The 24,396-nt window shown below is 42.0% G+C and overlaps 1 protein-coding gene across 3 annotated transcripts in view; it reads right to left on the bottom strand.

Moving 5' to 3' along the window:
* sema5a (sema domain, seven thrombospondin repeats (type 1 and type 1-like), transmembrane domain (TM) and short cytoplasmic domain, (semaphorin) 5A) overlaps positions 1-24,396 on the bottom strand; it is a 116,675-nt gene that overhangs the window by 22,303 nt on the left and 69,976 nt on the right. For all 3 annotated transcript variants that reach the window (XM_028433427.1, XM_028433426.1, XM_028433428.1), the window contains 6 exons: positions 23,184-23,391; positions 21,065-21,182; positions 17,563-17,744; positions 16,543-16,686; positions 12,523-12,670; positions 2,644-2,869 (listed from right to left, as the gene is read on the bottom strand). In XM_028433427.1, the coding sequence (XP_028289228.1) occupies positions 2,644-2,869; positions 12,523-12,670; positions 16,543-16,686; positions 17,563-17,744; positions 21,065-21,182; positions 23,184-23,391 (1,026 nt within the window). The remainder of the gene's footprint in view (positions 1-2,643; positions 2,870-12,522; positions 12,671-16,542; positions 16,687-17,562; positions 17,745-21,064; positions 21,183-23,183; positions 23,392-24,396) is intronic.

Genomic DNA, 24,396 nt, shown 5'->3' with positions numbered 1-24,396 from the left:
ACACACACACAAACATGCATGTACGCACGCACGCCATTCCCTCTGGATACAGATCATCTCAAAGGGGGTATCTCATTTGTCCCATATGTGGATGTCGATACACACCACCACTATGCCGGTGATTATTTTTTGATAGCTTGCTTTAAGGAAATGCTGTCCTCAGGGATCAGACTCCCCATGCATCTATGAGAGATGGACAGTGGGAGGACGGCTGATTGAGGAAAAAAAGAACACCAACACACACAAGCAGGTGCACGTATCCACCCACTAACAAAACTGGCAAACACACGTATCAAAACGACCCACACACACACACACACCCACAAGTTTACACACCAGCGCTCTCCAGATGGATGGCAAGTTTGATAATAGCTGAAATGAAGAAGTGGATCACTGGAGTCTGTCCTCTTTTTCGACAGTTATGAATTAAAACTCCTCTGAGAAGTGAATCATATTGAAGTCTGGAGATGAACAATCAACGCGGGACAGAGCAGAGTGGCACACAGAGGCCATGCACACCTCAGTAGGTCTGATTTTCACTCACTGCAGCTGAGTGTTACAGGGTTTTGATGATGAAGAAACTGTTTCATGGTCTACACTGAGGTTTCTTGCCTCAAACGAACATGGCTGAGTAGCTTTTGATAAAGAAGAGAAAAAAAAAAACAAATCTTTGAGGGAACCAGTTTTGATGTTTAAAAGAAGTTTGTTTCACTGATCATTTGCAGAAAAGAAATGGAAAATTTCAGATAAAATCTCTGTTTTATTCACAAGGCTGTGCTCAGAGGCAACCACAAATGCCTGCGGGGATATTAATTATCCTACTTAAAATGTAAGTGAAATGTAAAGACCAATAACATCCTGACAATTCCCCGCTGTTGATAATTGTCTGGTTCTATTAACAGAAATTACAACCTCTTCCTTCAAAACATGGTTCTGAACATAACCTGCAGGACTCTTGATACATAATTTGCACTCAGTCAACAGTGTTTCCTATTTTTTCCTGACTTGTTGAAAGGATGTGAAGCTTGTACTACTCAGCTCACACAGTACCATCACCATCTGCTGGCTCGGGCCTATAGGCTGCTAACATCCTACAACCCAGACTGACATGTTGCCAAAAGTGAATGCTAAACTCACTCCCGTTGCTTCTTTTCAACTGGTGTAATTAACACTGAAGCTAATTTAATGTCAGGCTTCTGATGACAACCTCTAATGAAACACAGTGTGTCAGTTACTTCCTCCCACTAATCAGAAACAGGACAGACCTATTAAAGCTCAAGTCTTTGTTCTCTAATGTCTCAGATGTGTGGTTGTCAGTCCTCTTAAAGCTTTGAGTCGGCGGTCAGGTTTTCTCTGAGCCTGTCACTGTTCATTTAGGAACATGTAAGCTTCAAAATGTGAGGGGAACGACTTGTACCAGTGACGGCACAGCAAGGCACAGTGCACATTAAGACTAACCTCAGTGATTACCCCAGCATGTGAGTGGAGCAGCAACAGACCACCCAGAGACACAGATGAACTTAAAGTGATGGGAGGAGACTGCATCTTAGCCAGGTGCTAAATCTAAAGCCCTAAAAACAGCTTTTCCCTCTGAGGCAGACAGCAGCACCATAAACAAACTTTAACAGCTGCATTTGAACCCTCTTTGCTGTGGTGTGGTGCCATGCCGCCTGTCTCCTCTCTAGTATGGAAGCTTCCACTTAACAACATAAACAACTTGTCAATTAGCAGCCTGTTTGTACAAACATTTACAGCGCTTAATTCACCAGGGGTGTGGCTGACTCAGACTGTGTGGTGCACCGACTCAGGCAAAAGGGAATAGCTGAGATGACGGATAAAGAGCGGGTATTTTCGCTGCTTTGCGAGGCTGTAATTGAACTTGTGTGTTTGTGTCTTGATGAGTGTGAGTGTGAAAAATAGCATGGGAGAGATAAAATTAGTCGTAAACGGCTGATCGGCTTTGTGGATTGGAAGTTCATTAACATGTGTGATGCTTTGATCCACTGATAAAGTCTAAAAAGATGGGACCATAAACACAAGAGCTGACTGAAGTAGGCCTCCTTTAACTTTTGCAGGGCAGAGAGAGAGAAAAAGTTTTAGAGGACAAGAGAGAGCTGAAGAACGGCAGACATACTGAAGGAATGGCTAAAGGCAAAGTGGACTATAACTAGCCTGTGGAGACGCAGGAAGCCAGAAGGTAGAAACAGAGACATCCAGAGGAGGTTGAAGGTGGAAAGAGACTATAGGTGTTTTTCCACTGCAGGAACTTGGGGCAGGTACAAGGTGGCACAATCATTTACTAATATTCCCTCGCTCACCCTCCCACAGCATGCACTAAAGGCATTTTGTGCTGCAGGAACTACTGGGCCATTTTAGAGCGGCCCCATCTTTGTTTGTGTTTCTGCAGCAGAGCATTTTAGGGGAAGAATAAAAGTACCTTTCAGAGGGTATGTATGTCTGAGCAGCCCTAAAAAACTGGGCTCGACACTGATTGGTTACACTAAACATTGTAGTTCCTTAAACTCAGATGTAAACAAAAGACAAACAACAAACAACAGCAGAACAAAATAAGAGGGGAAGGAACAGGGACAAATAGACCATGGATCAAGTAGTGATGATGACCTAACATGTATCCACACTCACCGTCAGTGGAGCATCCAGTGGATCCATCGCTGGAGCAGTACCGCATCTCGATCCTTTGTCTGCCCACTTCTAGAAGACTCGGATCCGGGATTCGAGCTTTGCAGGTGTAGCGGAAACGTTGCTCGTAGTGGCCACCATTGTCAGAAATGTTGACCGGTGTCCAGGGAGTCCAGGGGGTGGTCTTCTTAAGGTCGGGACACGGCAGGGTGTTGCAAGACTGGTACTCCTGCAGGCACAGAGACAGAAAACATTGCACTCTATTTAACCTTTATTTTAATGGCGAGCACGTTTGCTGGCAGGTGAATTGGGCACGTCTAGAGTAGAAAGGGATAATCACAAATCATTAAAGCAATAATTAGCATGACAAGCTCAGACAGGAATTTCGGGTGTATTTCCCAAGCATAATAACAAGACAGGACAATGGCTTTTGAAATTCTCAGCAGTGACTCATAAATCTAAACAGCTTATTTTATCAGGAAATAGACATTTTCAAAGCTTTCATCGTCACTCATCCTTGATCCTCTCTTGGTTTTGATAATGCTGGTTTAGTGTACTATGTATATACACTATGCACTGACACACATTTTCCCAATCATCCCCTTACAAACCAACCAAGCTTGGTTTGCCTGGCCACAACACAGGCTGCCAGCACACACTGACGAAGGATACATTCCCATTAGGACACTTGCTAAACATGGCAAGAAGCAAACAAGCCAAGCAGAAAAGGTCATTGATCAAGTTTAATTTATAACCAAGGGGAAAAGGATGAAGAGGAGGAGGGGGAGAGAAGGAGCAGTCAAGCCAGGGACCTGTGGAGTTGACACAGAAGCAGAGACGGTAATAATGGCAGCCCTTCCTCCCATCTGCATCTGGCTTCAAGAGCTGGGCAATAAAAATGAAAAACACACCACTGAAGCTCTACCAATATGATATGTGAGACTTATTCAGGAGTAGCATAAGGATATTTCCTGCACTTCCCTCAGCCAATTTGGAGTACTGGTCGAAAAATACTCTGCCTCATCTGTGATGCTCTATTTGATGATAGGATTGAAGAAGATAATATGTGGGTAATAGGCAGCGTGGCCCCGTCTTGTGCCTAGCTAAGAAAATAAGGAGGTGGAGGAAGTGATACATTTGAAGTAAATGACACCGTGGAAGAGAAGGTGAGACGTCTGCCATTCTCTTGTTTATTTATGCTGAATAGGACTTGACTGACTGCCAGACCTTGACAAAATAAGATAAGAGTTTCTTTCTGCACATCCGTCAGCCTGTCACATGGGATGGGCTGACAGGCCAGCTGAGGGAAGAAGCTCTACATTATACAGTATGCAGGCCAATTTTTCATCACCTCCCTTCCTTACTCCTGGTCTCACTTTGCATCCATCTGTCTTTCTTTATATTCCTTTCACCCCCTTTTTTCCCCACACACTTCATAACACGCCCCTGTGTCCCTGTGCTTGCTTCTTTTCCCCCTCTGTATCACTGTTTCATCTCTCTCTGCCTCTCCCTATCCAGCATCCTTTCTATCCCCTCCTCCCTCTTGCTCCCTCTGCCTCCCTTCCCCGGGGTACCAAGGTTAAAAACACAGGGAGGTTTTAGATTCTGTTAGGGCCCTGTGATGAATGAGGATGTCACCTCCACCACACTTCCTGCCTCTCTCCATCTTGCGCAGTAATCATCTCCAGACATTAATATTTAACATCGTCATGCATCGCAGAGCGGCCCACAATCTGCGATTATCAGCCAATAACAAAAAGCAGCAGAAAAAAGTCCACCTCAGCGTCTCGCCGATGCCTACGGCGACAGAAAAGCAACACATGGCATGAATGGAGGGGGTAAGGCAAACGATCTGTGGGTGTTTGCTGCGTGAGTTGTTGATGGTGGCCAAACACAGTAAATATTTAATGAGGCTTGTCTGGTAAGCGTTTCTCCCTGTAGTCTCTGAGGATTAGTGTCGATGCAGAGGGCTAAGGAGATAATTACTGGGTTTAAAGCTAAACCTCATTCAAGGTCTCTGTACAAATCAGCCGCAGCTAAAGAATATGAGGCTTACAGCAAGCTGGTCAGTATATAATAAAGACATCATACTGACTGAACTATATCAATCGATGCCCTTGCATGCATGTCCAGAGTCATTATATATTATCTTTGGTGAAGACTTAGACTCTTTAAGTAAGTGCTCCCATATAACAACACCATAAAAGCAGAATCTCAGTCTTAAAATGAAAGAAACTGGACGTGCTTGAGTCTCCTGAGGAAGTTTTCACAGGGCTCTTTGAGAAGCCTTTCAAAAGAAATGTGAAATGTCTTCAAAAAACTCAACCAAATCCAGTTGCTTTCAAAAACCTCTTTCATAACAACAACAAGACACTAACACTCGCTGACATCTGCCTTCTGTCTTCAGTGGGAAAAGGGTACAATCTGTGTTTAGTCCCAGGTCAAATGACAGTTATCAGAGTGTAAACATGGGACCAGGTCATACACATTAGTTATGTTCCCTTTTCCCTGTACTCCTTACCATCTCAACTGCAAATTATTTCTGTCTTGTGCCACATTTGACATTACATATGTGGAAAAATCTTAACAGATAAGATTTCTATGATCAGAACGGAGTCAATCACCTTTTCCCCATTTAAAGACTCTACTAATCCCAGTGTAAAACAAGTCAAGAGATAACGGAGAATCTTCAGACATAAAAGCAGCAGCTTTCAACTTCACGAGGTGCCAAGATTGATCTGAGGTAATTAAAGGGATAAAAAAAAAAACTCTTCAGGTCTCTAAAACATTTTCAAATTAAACAAGTACTGAAATCTATGGATGAGCTTAAAGACATAGAAGGCTAAAAAGCAGCTTTTTATTTAGCAGCTACGTTATTATATTTATTTATGTGTGACAGTGTTAAAGACTAAAAAAATATGTCAGTTTTATTTATGCAGAACATAATCACAAATCATGCAATTGCCTGAAGGAGGTTCACAGTCTGTTCTATATTCCAATGTCTGGGAGCAACAGAGAAGGAATCCTTCTTCCAAGACAGGCAGACACACACACGCAGTACAAGATGTGCAAAAATATTTACAGTGTGAGAACCAGTAGTGTGTTGATAAGCCAACAACCGGTTGTATGTGATGAATTTGTGAGAATGCCATGAAGATCTGGTCTCTTGTATAAGACCACCTTTGGGGTCTCTGTTATGAAAAAAGAACCCTGCTGGTAATGATATTACATATGGGTCTAAATGTTGAGTGGACAGTCCTTCACAGTAAACAGAGCCTCGTTACAGTGGGAATGCACATGGCATAATGATAAAAGCAGAAACCGTCCCTCCTGCTTTTAGAGTAGAAATTTTTATAACACGTTTTGAATAATACATTAAAACTGAACCCGAGGAGGTGAAAATAAACATCAGTCCAAACCCATAACCTCCACACACACATACACCCACAAACCAATAAAATAACTCCATCCAAATGACGCGCACGGTGTCTGAGTGCAGTGGATAGGTCATCTTAGGAATACATCACGTGTAAATGTGCCTGTGTGAAAAAAAGAAGCTGTATTTAAACGTAGCTTTATCTCACCGTTTCCAGCTGATATTATGAACTAGTAAATATAAAACTGCAAAAACAGAAACAAGGAAACATATTCTGTTCTTCCCTCGGCCACACTCGCATCTCAATTTCAGAGAAATTAACCAGAAGTGAGAACATGCTGGAAAGCAGTCGAATGTGACAAGTGGCATGTGGAACACAAAATTGGATTCAATTAGTCCGCTGATTTTGACTCGTACGCCGCTCCCCCCGCCCTGGCGGAAGCGGTGATGTGCATTATGGGCAAATGGAGAGCAGCGATTTTATGCTGTGAAACACCTTTAACAGGCAGCTGCTCAGAGACGGGCAGCTCTGTAATGGGTTTCTGGCGGGAGCTCAGGGGGGCCGGCTGGGGAGGACGCTTGATAGCATCTTTACTGCCTCGCACAAACAAGCTGCCTGGTTGGTCAGCATGGAAGTAGTGGCCATGTCTGTGTGTGTGTGTGTATGCAAGACTGTCAAGTTTACTATGGAGTGAAACTTTTTTCTTTAGGCTGGCACCATGGCACAGTGTGTGTGAAGCGTATATGTGTGTTTAGAAGTTTATGCATGGCTGAGTTATGGATTCAGGCAGCTCCTATCTCATTCTGTCTCCATCCACAGACCTTTATGCTTATTTTTTTAGGTGATTTAGACTGAGGGGATACAAGTTGAGAAGGAAAAAAGAAAAGAAAAAGAAAGCCAGCCTGGTGTGTGAGTGCTGGGAAAGAAAGCCCTCAGCTTCTCTCCTTATTTTAAGTGAAGAATGTATGAATGTGGAGCAGAAGGGAGAAATACATTGCGTGTCTTTACTTCTGTGTGTATGTGTGTGTGTGTGTGTGTGTAGATGAAACGGAATGCATGTGTGTGTAGGTACAAAAGGGCCTCTGTGGTGTCTGGCCAGCTGTGGGAGGTGAATAATAAGGAGTCGCGCCTCTCCAGCCTCCTACCATTATTACACTCATTATACTTTGTATTGGACTGGGACTGCTGAGTGTGTGTGTGTTGTGTGATTTTACACACACTAGCACCCTTATGTTTAAGTATACAGTCCAGATGTGAGAGTGACTAATCCTCTCAAGAGTCTACATCTTTATCTATTGTGGTCGAGTCTGCAGAGATGGAGGCCTAATGTTCTTCAGGTCTCAGTGACACATCAGTTCAATTAGCAGCACCGTCCAAAACACACTTTGTCACACACTGACTCCTCTCTCTCTCTCTTTCCACCCATAGTGAAGTCTGCTGTCGGCCAGGAGCAGGCTACACACCAGTGCACACACGATGAGTAACACTGAGCAATGCAAAAAAATACACAAGCGTGTTCTCACATCAGTCTGCCTACACAAACACGGGGTACTTAACTTTCATTTCACAGCCCGGCTGCACAACTGAACTCCTCACAGGTAAATAGAACAGCTCTCAAATTCATTAAGCAGCTTCGCGCACCGTCAGTTCTTCATGGCCCGCATTTGACTCAGAGAGACAGATTCACCGCTGAAGAATGGTTCTTTTTGATCTCTGCATGTGTGAAATATTTGATGTATTTTACTGTACAAAGTCAGAAATATCACAGTGAATGATATATTCCTAAGGACCACACACGTCTGAAGCAAGGTCCTCTTTTATCCAATACTAGGAATTAGAGTGAATATGCCATCTGTGCTGGCATCGCAGCTCTTGGAGAGAAGTAGCTGAAGTAGTCTTTCTTAATGTGAGGGTAAATATGAAACTCTGTGTTACTGAATTTCACAAGTCTTTATCCAAAACTGTGCAGTGTGCAGCTAAAACTGAATTGCACACATTCTTTAAAGGTGTAATGTCATCAAATGTCATCAAAGCAGTGAGCAGGGAGATCAGAGAGGTGGCAGCTCACTGTTGAGTCAGCAGATCATGCACTATTCAGGTTGGTTTTCTGTCTGATTGAAAAAAGACTTTTAGATTTTGGAGTCAAATTGATTTCCTAACTTGCTTACTGTCACATTTTGTCTTAATTAAAGGGCTGTTTCAGAGCAGCTTAAACAGCAGAGAACACACAATAAGTAACTCATTGGGGAAACAAAAAGTGAAACTGGACGTTACATGTGTTGTTTGATGCTTTCCCGCTGCATAACGGGCAGTTTGTGGGTTGCAGGCTTTATCCAGTAGGAAAAGCTGCTTATCATAGAGAATACTATGAGAAAGCAGCCCAGCTGCAGCAGAGAGGATTGATGAATATGATGAAATGACACTCATTTTGACTAATTTAGCAGGGGATGCAGTTTTTGGCCAAAAAAAATCAGTCCACCAAAATATGCCTCTCCTCTATTACCACGCACATACTTAAGGAGGAAAAGATGTATATTTTGGTATATTTTGGCCAGCTTTAGCTCACTATTTCAGAAGACCTGGAACACTCACTAATTTAGCAAGGAAGACAAATTTTGGCAGTTCTAAGATCAGCCTGCCAAATATGCAAGTTTCAGAAAAAAAAACAGAAACAAAATTAAAATAAGAAAGAGTATGCAAGCAGGAAGTAATTTATATTTTGGCAAAATAAAAGAGAAATAATTTTATAGACTGAATGTTTGACTGTGATCAAGGCTACACTCTGAATCATATTACCTGCTCCTATGTTTACTACTTTACATTTTAAATGTATCTAATCATCTAATCAAATGTATTTAATCATGCAGTCTGATGGTCTATGGGCTATTTCAACATTACATTCTACATATGAAAATATTCATTTCATTTCATCAGTGTCACACTGACAGCTTTTAAGTCACGCTCACAGAGAATGCTGTGCGTCATTAAAAATGAATCATTGTGGTCTTTCTCTGTGGACTGACTGTGAATAATGATGATGTCTTACAGTAGGTGATCAGTGGAAGAGCAGAACCTTTTATGGCTGCTCATAATCTGCTCCTGATCAAGTTTGAAGTTTAAATTATCGTGGTAATCCAACCGGATTAAAAGGGAGCTGCTAACTCTGACTCTAGACCTCTAACCTGTTAATCTTGCGTTGTGGTACACCCTGACCCTGCATCACCTGTTTCATGCCTTTTGACAATCGAGATCTGATACAATGTGGTCAAAACATGTCGGCCATCTTTGCTTTGCAAATTAGTAACTTTGTGAGCACGAGCATGTACAGACTCGGACTCTTCATCTTCATTTGTCCCTCTCCTCTTCACCTGCCTCTTCTTTGTAGTCTTTTCCCTCATATTTTGAAGGCATGCTACATATACAGTATGCTACTCTTCCACTCCAAATCCCCCGCTCCCTTTTCACCCCATTCCAGCTGTCATGTGCCGGTTGGCTGGACCAGTGTTGTGTGGATCACTCCAATCATCTTTGTTGTTTCCCCTTTCACAGAACCAAAGCTGTGTACACACAAACCCCAGATCTTCTTTCAGCACACACACAGAACTGACAGCTTATAGACTGTATTATTTGCAGAATTCAACTAAAACATTGTTAGATTAAAATCTCCACATCTTGCAGACCTTGCTGATCCACCTGCCATCCACTCTGATGACTTAAACATGATGTTGAAATGCATTTTAAATGATTTTTTCTTTTGACTAACAAACGGTTTTGATAACTTTTAACCTGTAATAAATTATTCACTGCTTCAGCACTGGGAAACGGTTTTGCCTCCAATTTATCCAGATCTGACAGAGCACACTTCTTGTTTTGTAGCAGGGTATTTGCAGTCATCACATAGGAAAAGATGGGGTTAAGTACTGTACTGCTGGTACAGTGCATCTCTGCTGGAGCCTGACTTGTTTATTTTCAGCCCAGATTTTTGCTAGCTTCTCTGGGGATTCAAACCTGTAGTGCAGATGCAGTGAAACGAGAGAGAGAGATGGAACAGAGCTGCACGGAGCAGGGCTCAGTCTGATGAAGTTGCAATCATGTGGCCTTTTGCATCAGCAAAATGAGGCCCTGAACACTTCAGGAATAAACAGTGTTGTAAAAACACAGGCCTGAGATGTGCAGGATGACATCAGGTATGACAAAAAGTGTGTTCCTTTAATCAGCCATAGCTGTATTGTGTGCTTTTTTTAAATTGAAGTGACCTGAATCTACACTTTCTTTAGTTGAGCTATTTTGTGGTGTGAGCTTCCTACGGAGAGGGTTTAAACAAAGAAACTTATGCCTCAGGGATCATAGCAAACTACAAAAAGTAGTTGCTCTGTGATTCTGTTACAGCAGGCTGTGTGTTTGTTGAATGTTTGAACTTTTTTTCCCAAAACTTCCTGTAATTTATTAACCTGACATCTTCTTAAAACACTAAACAGATGTTAGCTCATCTCTGTTGATTAAAGACTGGTAAACACCTGGACCTGACCACAGGCGGCCGCCATGATATCATACCTTACAACATGAACGCACGATGCACAGTGATGTCGAAGACGTACACTGTGTGTTCTTCTTGTCAGGTCACAGTAGGATTCCTTTTCTAAAAAAGTAGCTGTGATGACAGAAACTGCAACGTGTGTGAGTGTGTGAGTTTGTGTGTGTGTGGTATCCTTCTGTTTAATTAAACATAGAGGTGTCCGGGGGAAGAAGCACAGACAGATGGCAAGTAAAAATGAACTCACTTTTTAGGTTCCTTGATGAAATTAAGTGAACATATTCCCATCATTCTCCGGATCTTCAAGGTTTGGGTAATATGAAAAACATGTTAGCATAGACAAGGTGTCTGTCTTGAGCACCTAAGCTGTGTTCAGTTGCTTTAAGTGCGATCAACCAATTGTTGTACATTAACAGCTGTGCCATTTAGCACCTTATCAGAGCTGTAAATGAAAGGTAGCAAATGGTTCTTTGATCAGAGTAAACATGCAGCTAAAATGCAAGCTGTCCAAACAAAGTTCTGCCCAGGAAAGAGGTGTCTGTGAAGTCTGCATGTAATTACAACTCTGGTGGCTGAGACAGCCCCAATTAAGTCCACATCACAATGTTAGAAGACAAGGAGTCGATGGGGGAAAACAAAACAAAGGGAAAAAGGACAACAAGTGAACGTCCAGGAGCTAAAAGGAGGAAACACAAGCACAGCCAGTTAGTTTAACAGACAGAAAGAGTATTGAGTTCCTACAAAGCGCTCATTTGACCTTTCCCACTGACCCAGCTCAGCTCTGTCCCCCCTCCCGTGACACCAATAAAAAACTATCTCTAACATCTCCTGCTCACTGAGCCTGAGCACTCATACAAACTGGGGATACTTTAGAAACAACCACATGAGGACAGGATTTCCCTTTAAAAACAGGTGCACAAGGTGCAGAGACTCCCTCGTGCTCAGCAGCATGCTCCTACAGGAATCCATCAGTGAGGATCATGCCTGCACTGTAATGACAGTAATAGGACAGCTGCCATCATATAAACATGTGTGTGTGTGTGTGTGTGTGATGGCCAAGTAGCTTCTTAATGGGAGGTCAGTCTTTTCATTTGGGTGTTCTGCAGCCACTAATGTGTCATGCACAATTATCAGATACTATATTTTGAAGGTTGGAAGGCCTTGTGTGGGATGCCTCATAATGTTGGCACTGTATTATTTAGCTTTACAACGGGCCATTACACAAACTGTGGGATGTGTGTTTTTCAGCTAAATGGGATTTGAATCGATGGAGGCCTTCTCAGCATTTTACTGAAAACAAATTTCATCCAACATCCACTTTCATTGAACAAACTGAATGCCTGCTTCTGATCATTTATACCACATGCATACACAGCTATAAACAATCAGCTTTGTGCTGAAACCATCAAAAATCTAAATCTCTAACAAAATGACAGAGAACCCACAAACAAACTAAAATACTCTTCAAGGATCTCGTGCATCCACAAGGCCCTGACCCATATTCTTTAATCCATTTCCAAGAGGGACACAAGAAGCCTTAGCTATCATGTTCGTTCTCTCTTACATTTACAAGAAGTCTGCATGAGGGAGTGTATGTATGCATGAAAATAGCACCAGAAATAACACAAGCATCACATCATTCTGTCACCACGGAGGACACTCGTATTTCAACACTTCCTTGCATCATCTGTGCTTTGGAGAAGCAGAAAATAAGCCTATTCATATGTGGAGTGATTACACTCTGTGTGTGTGTGAGCGTGTGTGTGTGGTATTAAATAGGTCTTGGTTATAAATCTGATGGCTGCTGCCACTGTGTAAATATAGCCATGGGATTTGATGGCGTTCGATGTTCCAGTTTCATCAGCACTCACTGCTCAGCGCGTCAGATGGCTCAGGCTGACATCCCTAACAATGAGACAAAGACGGATACTGGCACGTTGTATGTGAGAGCTATTGTCTTCCATGACGTACCTGACCACACCCAGGACAGTCATTGCCGTTCTCACAGGTTCTGCGTCGTGACTGGATGCCTCCGCCACAAGGCACATTGCAGCGTTCCCATGCCGACCAGGCCGACCAGTAGACGTGTGGTGGGCACGGCAGGTGTTCGTTGCAGTACCTAGCAGAGAGAAAAGACAGCAGAGGATGAGTAAAATTCTTTATCTAACCAGACAGGAACACTGAGTCCAGGTGCTAGGTTTCTCTTAAAAATAAACAACAGAACAACAAACCAATGTAAAGTCAGACAGCTAATGAGCAAAACACCAATTAAAATCCGATGTTAAGCTTTAAAATCACCAATGAAAAAAAACAACCTGATTGATTTGCCAGTTTGTGAGAAGGTCATGTTTATCATGTTCAAACAGCCAACATGTTATCAACCTAGTTTAGGTTGTACAGGTTAAAACAAAAAAAAAAAAAGTAAGCTTGACTGACACTAGTATAAATACTTGCTCACATTCCATTCATACTATAGTTCTCATACTATAGTTCATCTGCTATGTAGACGGATTGTGTTTTGTAAGGGTCATCAAACCCACAGGGAAATGCAGGTGATGCAGAATACTGGCCAAAAAACAACAACAACAGGAAGCAAAAAAACAAACCAGGGCTGTGTCCAACATCAATGCACTATACTGCCTCCTCACCATATAGGAAAGTTTGCATGATTTTCATGATTCTCAGTCACTACACATTTGAACAGCACTACAACATGATGAGCACATTATGTAGTGGACTATACCGCGACTGGGGGGGCTGTTGGTCTCTTTTATATATAAACAGCTAAAAGTAGAGACGACTGAAGCAAGGCATCTGGAATCTACAAGTCCAGATGCCTTGCTTCGAACGTCTCTATGCATATGACCTGGATGACTGAGAATCTTCATCAACAGCTGAAAGTAAGTGTAGTGCATGTGATGCATGTGAACATCTGCTGGGTTGTCACACATGATTGATTTTCTTTGTTACAATAAAAAAAAAGAAAATTGCAGCTGGCTCAATTGTGTACTGTAATTAAATAATTCAAATGACATGAATAAACACAACAAAGTTTTTACACGGCGTGACAATAGAGGTTAACTCGCCAAATCATGAACGACACCCTTTTGCTCTGTCTATGGAAAACCTAATAGCTACTTTATCTGCTAAAATTACATGTGAGGGGCATCTAAGATGTCACCGCACGTTTGAAACCTTGCCGCTGAACTGGAATAGCTATAAAGGGTTCAGACCACAAGGCAGTGATGTCTGTAAACCAACTTTTTAACATGTCTGTCTGATGTGGCCGGGGAGCGGCTGACTGAGTTGTGCCGCCAGAGACAGGTCTGTAACAAATGTCTGTGCGTCGCTTTAAAGAACAGCTAAGAAAATTACATCTCCGATCTTAATGAACGTGCATATGCAGTTTGCATAATTCATTGACACAGCCTATTAAAAAAGCCACAAAGATGCATGCATCATCTCTAATTACATCGTTTTACAAGACAGGATTACTGCCATGTCTGAAATACTTTAATTACTCAATCCTCGTTATACATTAAGGACAGACGATTGCTGGGCTTATTAGAACCATATAATTTATTTTATAACTTTTACGCATGCTATAAAATTGCTTTTATTACTATATTGTTGTGTTTTGGCTCATGAATCCCTAATAAAGAAAGCTGAGACTTCTTTACATTTCTCCCCCTCCTCTAGAGACTGCATATTTTCATCGTACTATTCCTCAATATTCTGCTATTATATGTAGCGGTTGTAAAAATGTTCAGAGCAGTGTTGCTATTCCCTTTGACTAATCTGCATTCTTGTAGTGGGATGACACAGAGTGGATTACAATCTGAGAGAAGGAGGAAGATATTCATTCACGCACAAAATCTCCCTGCTGCAGCCACAACACAATAAAAAACGTCTCTAATCAATACAGCTTCAAAATCATCATCACCCACACTTTAATCACTTCAGACAAGCGAGTGCCTTTGTTATCTTCTCCTTTTTCCCTCCTCTCTAAAACACACAGAGCTGATCAGACTAAAATGAGGCTAATTACCCGCTATAGGCTGAGTAAGCAGTGTGGATGCTGTCAGCGTGCTGAGGGAAATACCAACAGAAGGTTCATAAATGCAGGCATTAACCAGCCAGATTTAAGCCCATAGCGCTGCTGTGTACAGCTTCATAGCATTTGCTTTATCTTTAGCAGCTCTGCCGGCTGCAAACAATCAGTGTCGCACTAAAAGATGTTAAAAAAAGAGGTTTCGTTAGCCCTCTTTGTTTTGTGAATATGTGTGTATATGAGCTCAAGTCCTGCGCATGCATCTTTGAACCTAAAGGCCTGTGTGTGTAGAGCCAAACAGGGTACTTGAGTCAAAAGTGGATGAACAAAGTGTGTAGTGAGCCTTGCTGCAGATGTCTAACACCTCTGAAAGGAGCCCTGTGCCCCATAAAATAAAAGCCTTTCACAGCATTAAAAGAATCCCAAAAAGCTGACAAAGAGCCAGTTCTTCTCATGCCATGCAGATTAAAGCTTGTTCAGAAGACTTCACCTATTTCACACATGGTAACTATAAACAACAGATGGAGTGGAAGTTTTTGGACGCCGTGACATGAGATCGACACCCAGTTTTTTTCGGTCGATAAACTTTCCTGATACACCTGGATGTGCCTGTATTAAACTTACAGACATGTTTTGTAGCATCTTTTGTCCCCCTCAGGCAGACTCATCGATGGAGCATAATTCATCTACTGTTAACACATTTTCTCTCGCTGTCTCACGTTACTGTTCATCTGTCTGACTCTCTTTCACACACACACACACAAAGACTCCTCGTTTTTTGCGCCTACCTTACAAAGATCCTTTTCCAGCCCTCACAGCTGGCCTCTAACTGGCCTAAGGTGTTTTAAATAGCTGAACGGAGCAAGTACTGAGAGCAGGAAGGAGAGATGAAACAAATGAGATTAAAGCTCACAGAGAGAAATGGAGTGGGTGGCAAAATTTGCTTCCTGTGGTCTTTAGTGCCAGCCAGCTTTTTTTTTCTTTTGTTTCTTTTTTTTTAATGCTCTGTGCTGGTCACTCTGTATATTTTCCTCAAGGCTCCCGGTGGCGCAGTCCTTGAGAGAAGTACCGCTCCACCAGGAGCAGCAATGACTAAGAAGGTTAAAGGAGAAAAAGAGGAAATGAAAAACTGCAGAAAAAAACAAAAATAAAAAAAAGGAGTAATATCAGGTTCATCCTTGAAGGCGGTATCCAATTACTCGTCCATCACTGTTGCTGTTTCTGTTGCCATGGTAACAATTTGTTTTATCCTATAGCTTCTTTCTCTTTCTCTGTGCCCTCTGAACTGTATTTGCACTTTTTCTTGACCTCTGGCAAACAGCAGGGGCCGGATAAAGAAAACATCACACAATGCCTTGCTGTGTAACACAAATATGGAACACAAGTTCATTAAAGCACGCTGGGAGCAAATTAAAATAATGCAATAAAGTTTTAGTCCTTTAGTCTTTTTCCAGGTTTGCCATATTTTTCTAAACTTTCAGAGTGGAGAAACTTTTAAATACTAATCTCTTGACCTTTTCTACCTGTGCTGCTTTGTCTGTCTGTGCTCCATCACACACACACACACACACACACACACACACACACACACACTCTCTCCTTGAAAACTGATTTTTTTCAGGCCCTGAAGGTTGCTTAGAAACCAAACAAACATCTTTAAAAAGGCGATTATTCTATGCCAAAGCCTCCAAAGCTTCAAAACGTGGACTCAGTCTGTGTGTGGAAGCAAGATAATTACCCAGGCACAGGCCTACCCCACTCATTCCTTAATTGGCTGTCACATAGTTGGACAGAAGGGGGGGGAGAAAACAAAAAGTCACAGTCAAAGTCATACTTCCTGCAGGTTGCAAATTATGGAAGAAAGTTCCTTTTTTCTTTGTTTGGATCCAAACCTGCATATAAAGCCTGCAGTTATGTTTATTAACACTTGTATCATTTACCTCTCCTCACGGTTCTGTCCCACACACACTCGTCCGCCATGGCGAGGAGTCGGGTTGCTGCAGGAGCGCTGACGCACCTGGAAGCCAATGCCGCAGCTGGTGCTGCAGGGAGACCAGGAAGTCCAGGGAGTCCAAGCTCCGTTTCTATGGAGACACACAGAGCAACACCAGTCACCGATTGAGAGAACATACATCAATTGAATCAGGACGAAAGAGCTATCTTTTTTTTGGCTACACTGAAGACAAATAGAAATGTCTCTTTTCCATTGAGTCAAATTATTCATTAAAATGTACCTACTGAAACATTTTTCCAATCAGACAGAGCTTTACCAGTGGTGCACAGACAGCCGCAGACACCATGGACAGGTTCTTATAATTATACTACCTGCACCTCTCTTAACTTCACACCACCTGTCTTTAAATTCAGTCAGGTTTATAGTTTTGTATTCACATGGAATCATCTGAATGAGATCTGGTTTAAGCTGAGAGCTTAGGTAAGACTGAACTTAATGAAAAATGATTCAGTGAAAGCTTTAATTAAACACATCAAAAGGATGAACAGTGTAAAGCATTTCAACATTACAGCTTTCCTACACAGGAATATGCTGCTTTTTATCTGAGCCTGTTTAATTGCACCGTGAATAATAGGGAAGGGACGTTGTGATAAGCATTTATTATTGCTCTGTCATATATTACACTAAAAGATTTAATTGACTTAAAAAACATCTCCTTATCAACATGTTTTGTGAAAGAGCTGAACGACTGATGCAGCAGCAGCAGCATCTCAGTAACGTCTGAGTGTTAAAATTTGTACTATGTCAGCTGAGACACTGTCAAAAAACAACACCCAATCAACACTTCTTACCCCTAAATGAGGGAGTGAATATGCAACATGCAACGATTCTGTGTGTGGATCACTAATGATTAGGTGTGAGGATGCAGGGAATTAATTACATGATTTTTTTGTATACTTATCACATTACTCCATCTTGATTTATCTGCGTTATCGAAGTGATTTACCTGGAGCAGTTGGCGACCTCAACGCTGATACCATAGCACGGCTGGCCGCCACACTGAGGTGCGGGGTTATCACAGGCTCGTGTCCGACACAGACATGACCCCGCGCTGCCTCCATCATTATGGCTACAAGTGGACCACCCCGACCAGACCCCAAAGCCTCCATCGACTGTAACATTACGCACCTGTTAGCAACAAAAAAAAAGGGGCCAGAAATAAAACATTTGGAAGTAATGGCTTTTCTCAGAAACTGGTCATTGCATTAGAGTGATGCTCTCAGGAATGTGTTGCTCTGGGAGACGCAGCCCACGGGTATGGCTGGATGCAAAGAGAAATCAATTTTCCACAAATAGATGCAAAAATAACTACATTATATCATCTCCAGCGCGTCCAAAATTGTGCATTTATGTGCTGTAAACACGAGGAAGATATATGAAAATTGTCTTGGGATATGATGAGATCCCAAAAGAGAAAAACAGAGATTCAGAAAGGCAGATGAAAGCCGTGAATGGACAAATTCAAAGCGCAGAAATATGAGGAAATAAAAGTGGCCTCGTAAATGAATATCTGAAGCAAAACAGAATCAAACAGGAAGGCTCTGATATTATGGGAACCATGAATTACGGTGCGATGTCCTGGCAATGTGTGCTAAATACAAAAAAGCACCGGAGTGAGATCTGTGGATGCTATGAGCCATGTCGCCACTACATTTCAGGGTGATTTAAAAATTCACAGCACTTTTACACGAGGAGACCAGCGAGCATGATCATCAGCTGCTTTGGCAGAAGCACAATAACGTCTGCCCTCCGCTCTTACTGGTAAATGAACTCCGGCGTGCGGCTAAATGGGGGACGCTTGGCTGATACAGACAACATCTGCATCAATGGAAACAATTACACAGAGGCAGCCCATAGAGCAATATTGCAATATCATTTATAGCTGAGGCTATAAATGACATGGAAGATGTATATTATCAAGTCCATTAATTTTTCATGTTTTATATAGAAGATACAAACACTGAAGTTTTTAATTGGTAGGAATTGTGCAGCTTTATTCATTAGAATAAAGGGAAGGACACTAAAAAGAAGATAATAGATGAAATCTGAGGGGAAAATAAAGGCACTCCGGATTTTGGTTAAATTAGACTGAACAGATGAGTCCCTTTTTATTCTAATGAACAATGTAACATTGTGTTTTTAAAGTTGGGGGGTTTTCAAAAAAATGGGTTCCTTCTTGAAAAACAAATTGAGCAAAAATTTCCATTTTACCTGAGTGAAAAATACACTTGTGTGTTTTACCTTCTCCTTAAACAAAATCCTGCTTGTTCCATACAGATATACAGTCTGTGCTGCCAGATGGCGTTTGTGAATAGGTTGGTAAAGCGTATCTCCTGTCTCTGCCTACACAACTCAGTGTGCAAACCCTTGACTGGCCTCCAAGTCCACACTTCCACTTTGCAGGAGAAGAACGTGGCGAGGCAGACATTCAGCCTGTTTAGCCTTTTGCAAACTGTTAACGAACTCATAGGGAGTGAAACTGTAACTGTGATAAAAGACTCCGCTCCGATGTTTTGCAGATTTTGGCAATGAAATGCTGCACAGACATTTTCCTTGTTCTGGTCTGGCTTCAGACCCCCCTGCTGCGAGGCCATTTCTTGCTGTCAGCATACAAAGTTATTACTGCCAAAGTTATATTCATGCTCATGCTAAATGGACTGGAACTGGTTGGAAAGGTTAAGTGAGTAAATGCCATTTCCATCAGGGGTATGGGCAGTGCTATGTGACCACCTGAAAATACATCCAAACCCAGTAATAGCGGCTACGCTGCTGGGAATATTAGCTTTAACAAGATTCTCCATTTAAAGTAATAGTTTCACATTTTCAGAAAATGCTTGCTTATTTAGTGTGAGACGGATAATTATAACCGGACCATTATAATGCTGAAGTCAGGACAGTGTTAGTTAAACACATTAGGCATTAGATTATAAGATTGTGGCATAAGGTAGAAGACGATCAAATAACATGCAGTTCAATTCTGAGGGACTATGAAGAAAACTGGAAGCATGTCAGTCTTCTGCATGTTTTTTATTTGTAAGTGTTTGTGTGTGTAAGTGTGAAGAATTGTTACTTCTTTCTATGCTGCTATAACAAACTAATTTGTGAAGATAAAGTTAGTAGTGACAGCTGAATACAGACGTGGCAGAGAGAGCTTTAAATATGAACCCCATTCTGGAAGTACGGTTACTTTTGACATGCAGGTAAACACTTACAAGGTCCATAACCTCGGCTTGGTATCTCTCGGGAAGGTGTCTATACAGGTATCCACCACATGACCAAGTACTCTCTTGGCTGCGGCACTTAACAACATGTAAAGGAATGTTTCTGAGGCAGAGATTTCTTCATCTGTATCAAAGAAGTGATGTGATGGTCTGTGTGTTCAGGGATATTAATGCAGAGTTTCTTGAGGATTATATCTAAAAAGAGGTCATGCTATTTATGCTGATCTCTTCAAGCTTTTTAAGAGATTCCCTTGACACAGCTATGAAGAAATAAAATATTTGGTGAAGAAAGATGACCAGAGGGGAGCTCCTCCACCAGGCTCCAGTCCATCAATGTATGTAGATTTGAACTTACCTACACACACCCTGTTTCTCTGAAACGAACAAGAAGTTCTGTGTATGGCATTTTAAAGTGAAGACACTACTACTCTGGACCACTTTCTGGAGCCTGAAGACTTCTACAGAGCCCAACTGCTGCATTAAATGTGTAAATGCAGGAGGGGACCATGTTGAAAATAAATGTGCTAGGTTTTCTAAAATTGACTCTTTCTACCTTAGGCCACGAACTTATCCATCACCCCTTACATGTGTCTGAATGCATACTGCGTGTGGATGCAGTGTAGGCCAACTTTCTGCCAGCTCTGCTGACAGATGCCACTGCTGCCGCTTAATGGCCTGAGTGCCAAGAGTTCCTCCGAACATGACGCCACATAAAAGGGTACAGAGGCTGTGACTGGTTTGGAAATCATGTCTACTGAAAAAAGAAGAGGCATGCTGAAATTGATAGGCTTACCGCCCTCTAATACTGCTCCCACTTTTGGTGCACGTTAAAATAAATGGAAGAGCTGTTTTGCTAATGAACAAGCAGTCAGAGGTGAATGATTGAGGCAGCATACTTGATGATTCCCAGGGTACAGGCTGCTCTCTTTAAGTCAAGTTCCTTAGTCCCAAGATGCCTTCCTTTGGCAAGGATACGTTTTCTCAGTCTGGTTTTTGGGGCTTGTGAGTGTGTGAGTGTGAATGCGCAGGGTGTAGCTTTCAGAGTGGAAGAGTGCAGCAGATGAACTTGAGTATTAAATTCATGCAGAGAAAGAGCAGAGAGTGAGGATAATTGTGTTTTCCACCAACTTTAAAGGTTCAAAGTAGAGACAGAAAAGGAGCTGTGTAACGAGGAAGAGAGCGATGATGAAGTATGTACAGATCAGATAGCAGTTCCAGGATACTTACAGGGCATTTTGTGATGCTCTGCTCCCACTGGCTCATTCTCACACTTTCCTCCAGGGTGGTGCATTTCTTCAGCAGCAGATCCCATCCACAGTATGGATCCCTGGCTCCAACACAGGCTCTAAAATTAGAGAATGAAGTTCACAATTAACACATTTAAAAACACTAAAATAGGCTGTGTATTGTGGTGAAGAGATCTATGCTGAGGTAAGCCTGCTAACTAGTAATTGTGACCTCTGGTCAGTCACACGCTCTTGTTAAGTGACTGCGGCTGCGTTTCCATTTTCTCACAAGTGATGTCCACACCTGCTTCAGGGGACCCTGAGGAAAGCTTAGATCATTCTTCCTGCAGGTCATCATGCAGGTTGGTTGTTGGATGGATGTCTATATAGCAATGTCTGAAATCATAGACACCAACACTACCTATGAAATTACAGATTGTCACGCTAAAAGGACCAATTTTTAATACCTTTGATGGTCTTTTATCACCTGTCAGTTATGCAGACATTTTTTTACACACACACACACACACTGTATTGTGACAAGAAATCAAACATTAGGCTGAAGAGTGAGATTACAGAGTAGAGTAAAAGATAACACGGCAGGAGAAATGATTGATGGAAACTGTGAGAGATGAGATAGAAGGTGAAGGTATGTGAGAAAGTATAAGAGAGAAGATTGGGGAAGTTTGAGGAGAGGACAAAGAGGTAAGAAAACCAAGAGCAGAGAGAGAGACACACGTGCTGAAGATTACATCAGCATCATAAAATGATTCCTTAATTTGCTGACAGATTTTCAGGTAATCATCAAGCCAAGCACGAGGATTACAGTTTCCCCTAGGCATGCATACACACACCACGCTTATCAGCCCAACAAATATTCACTGTGAGGACAGTGTGGTAAAGATAGCTGGATCTGTCTTTGCTGTCTGCTTCAGATGGTTTATTGAGTGCAATAAAAGGCCTGATGTTACTCTTTTCATAAAAACACAAGTCTGCAGTGACAGCACAATGGCATATCTTTGAGCCGCAGGCCTGTCGTACTGCTGGTGAAATGTAACAAAGTTGTCCGTGGGTTTCATAACAATGAACTGCACGCAGACACAAACAAGAGTTCTTATGCAAGATCACATGCTATCTATCTATCTGTATGAAATTTAAGAAAGACAGGAGCACTGTTTGTCTGCACGCACAAGGTGGCTGCATAACTAACAAAAATAAGACATGTTTTTGTTCAGACAAAGATGTTAGGAGTGACGACCACGGTGCAAAATGAAAGGGAGAGGGAACATGCCAGCACCTGTCTTTCAAGGAGCCTTAAGGGCCGTGCAGATTATACACCACCCATCAGAGAGACACAGCCAAAGACAGAGACTGAGGTGTAAAAACTCACCACAAGATTGGATCTCATCCATCCATCATCCATCTTCTAATATTTCAAACAAGCTAAACCTCAAAGAATTGACACAACAAACCCAGTGACTCCGTGTAGGTGACCATGCTTTTTGTTTCTGTTTTGTCTTTTCTGACTTTTTTTGCACAAAAAAGTGATGAAGTGCCATATTGGCTTCAGCATATCCCACAGAGCCACAACTGTAATATGAAGCTTTAACTCTTTTGTGTATTTCAATAACAGCTCATTGTGTGAGAGATAAGGAATGCAGGTGTGATTCCTTTTTTCTGCGTGCGATGATGGATGGGATCCCAATCTTGTGGTAAGTCTTCACACCCCGGCCCCTGTCTCGGGTTTTCTTTGCTAATATTTATGCCTTGATGGAGCATCTTCCAGACAGACAGAAACTCAATACATCTGATAAACACACACAGTCGCCGCAGGACTGTACACCAGGGAGAAAGTGCACGAGTTTTGTGTGGGTCAATGACAACAAGAGAGACCTAAACAGTGAGACGGAGAGACAGAGGGCACCTCTAGTGGCTCAGACAAAGCTGATTTAGAGGGGTTTAAATCTCAGCAAAGGGCCCTGACCAACACCAAGGCCTGGCCCTCTCCGATAAAGAGCATCTTATGAAAGTGGGGGCTTGAAAACTTTGTTGTGAGCACATTTCCTTTTGACAGTTTCCATTGAGATTAATGGTGTTTGTTTGTTTGTGCATGCACTCACTCTCTGCTCTTGTGGTAGCTGCATCTCTTGAGTGGAATCTTGATGACCTGGTCTCTTACACCCACGTAGAGCTCGCTGCGGCTGTGCAGGATCAGCAGGCTGCGGATAGGCTGCCTCTTCCTGGGCGGGAACAGCTCAATCTCCTCCAATAGGCAGCTCCCGGTGGACTGGTTCAGAGGGGAAAGCACTTTCCTGATAGTACCATAATCTGGGGAGTGACAATGAGGAATGTAAGATCTGTACCAGCACAGGTGAAGTAAGAGAAGAAAGAACAAAGGCCATGTTTGACAGTATAAAGAAAAAAAACATATATGCTGGTTGAGCAAAACTACACACAAGTCAACATGAACTCAGTGTGAACCACATAACAATCACTCCCTAACAGAGAGCCTCTGTCAAAAAGAGTGTTTGGTGTGCCAGGCTTGGTTATGCCATCAACATGCAGCACAGAAGATGCAACCAGGGAATTGATATGGCACCTGAATACATGATTTTTTGGCCTACTTTTCTTTAAGAGGATAAAAACACTTTGTAGGGCTGATCCAGAGGAGTGTGGAAATCCATGTCATTGTGAAACCGTCCTGACCTTTATTTTGTGTAAGGCAGGCCCCGTGAGACAAAGGCAGGGGCAGCTTTTCTTTTGGGGAGAGCTAAAACAAACCTAATCTATTATACATGAAATCCCCCGGGAGAGGAAAAAGTAATTAGGTACGCGTGAATGCCATAGGAGGAAGGGTGAAATGATAATAGATAACTCTAGGACAGGTAGTGAAAAAAAAAGAAATACCTCAGGCAGTACAGAAAATAATGTTATCACTAACAAGTTGTATAAGAGACTATGATCAGAAATTCAAAAATCACACCACAGCTTGTTACCTACTTCTGCATTTTTGAGTTCAGGTACATTGAGTTATGGATATTAGCTGAGGATAGGTGTGGAAATTGAAATAGAGGCTGGTAAGCAGCAGGATTTAGTTGAATTTGGGGTTTTGGAGTAACTACTTTTGCTGCTGGGTAATAAGTAAATAACTGTTTCACTGAGTGATTTATCATGAATAACAAATGTCTTTATGTCCTCCAGCCATGGTTAAAAGTTGGGTTCTTTTGTGAACTTTAAAAACTAGTTTAAGTTTAAAAACTATTTTTTAATTTAACTGAACAACAAGAAAAAAACCACTGCAGGGAATTACTAAAAAAGGGGCTGAATAGCAAT

This window comes from Parambassis ranga, chromosome 20 (assembly GCF_900634625.1).
Source record: "Parambassis ranga chromosome 20, fParRan2.1, whole genome shotgun sequence".
In the NCBI taxonomy this organism is placed as follows: Eukaryota; Metazoa; Chordata; class Actinopteri; family Ambassidae; genus Parambassis; species Parambassis ranga.
Note: the sequence above shows the minus strand (reverse complement) of the source record. Positions and strands in the feature narration are given on the sequence as shown.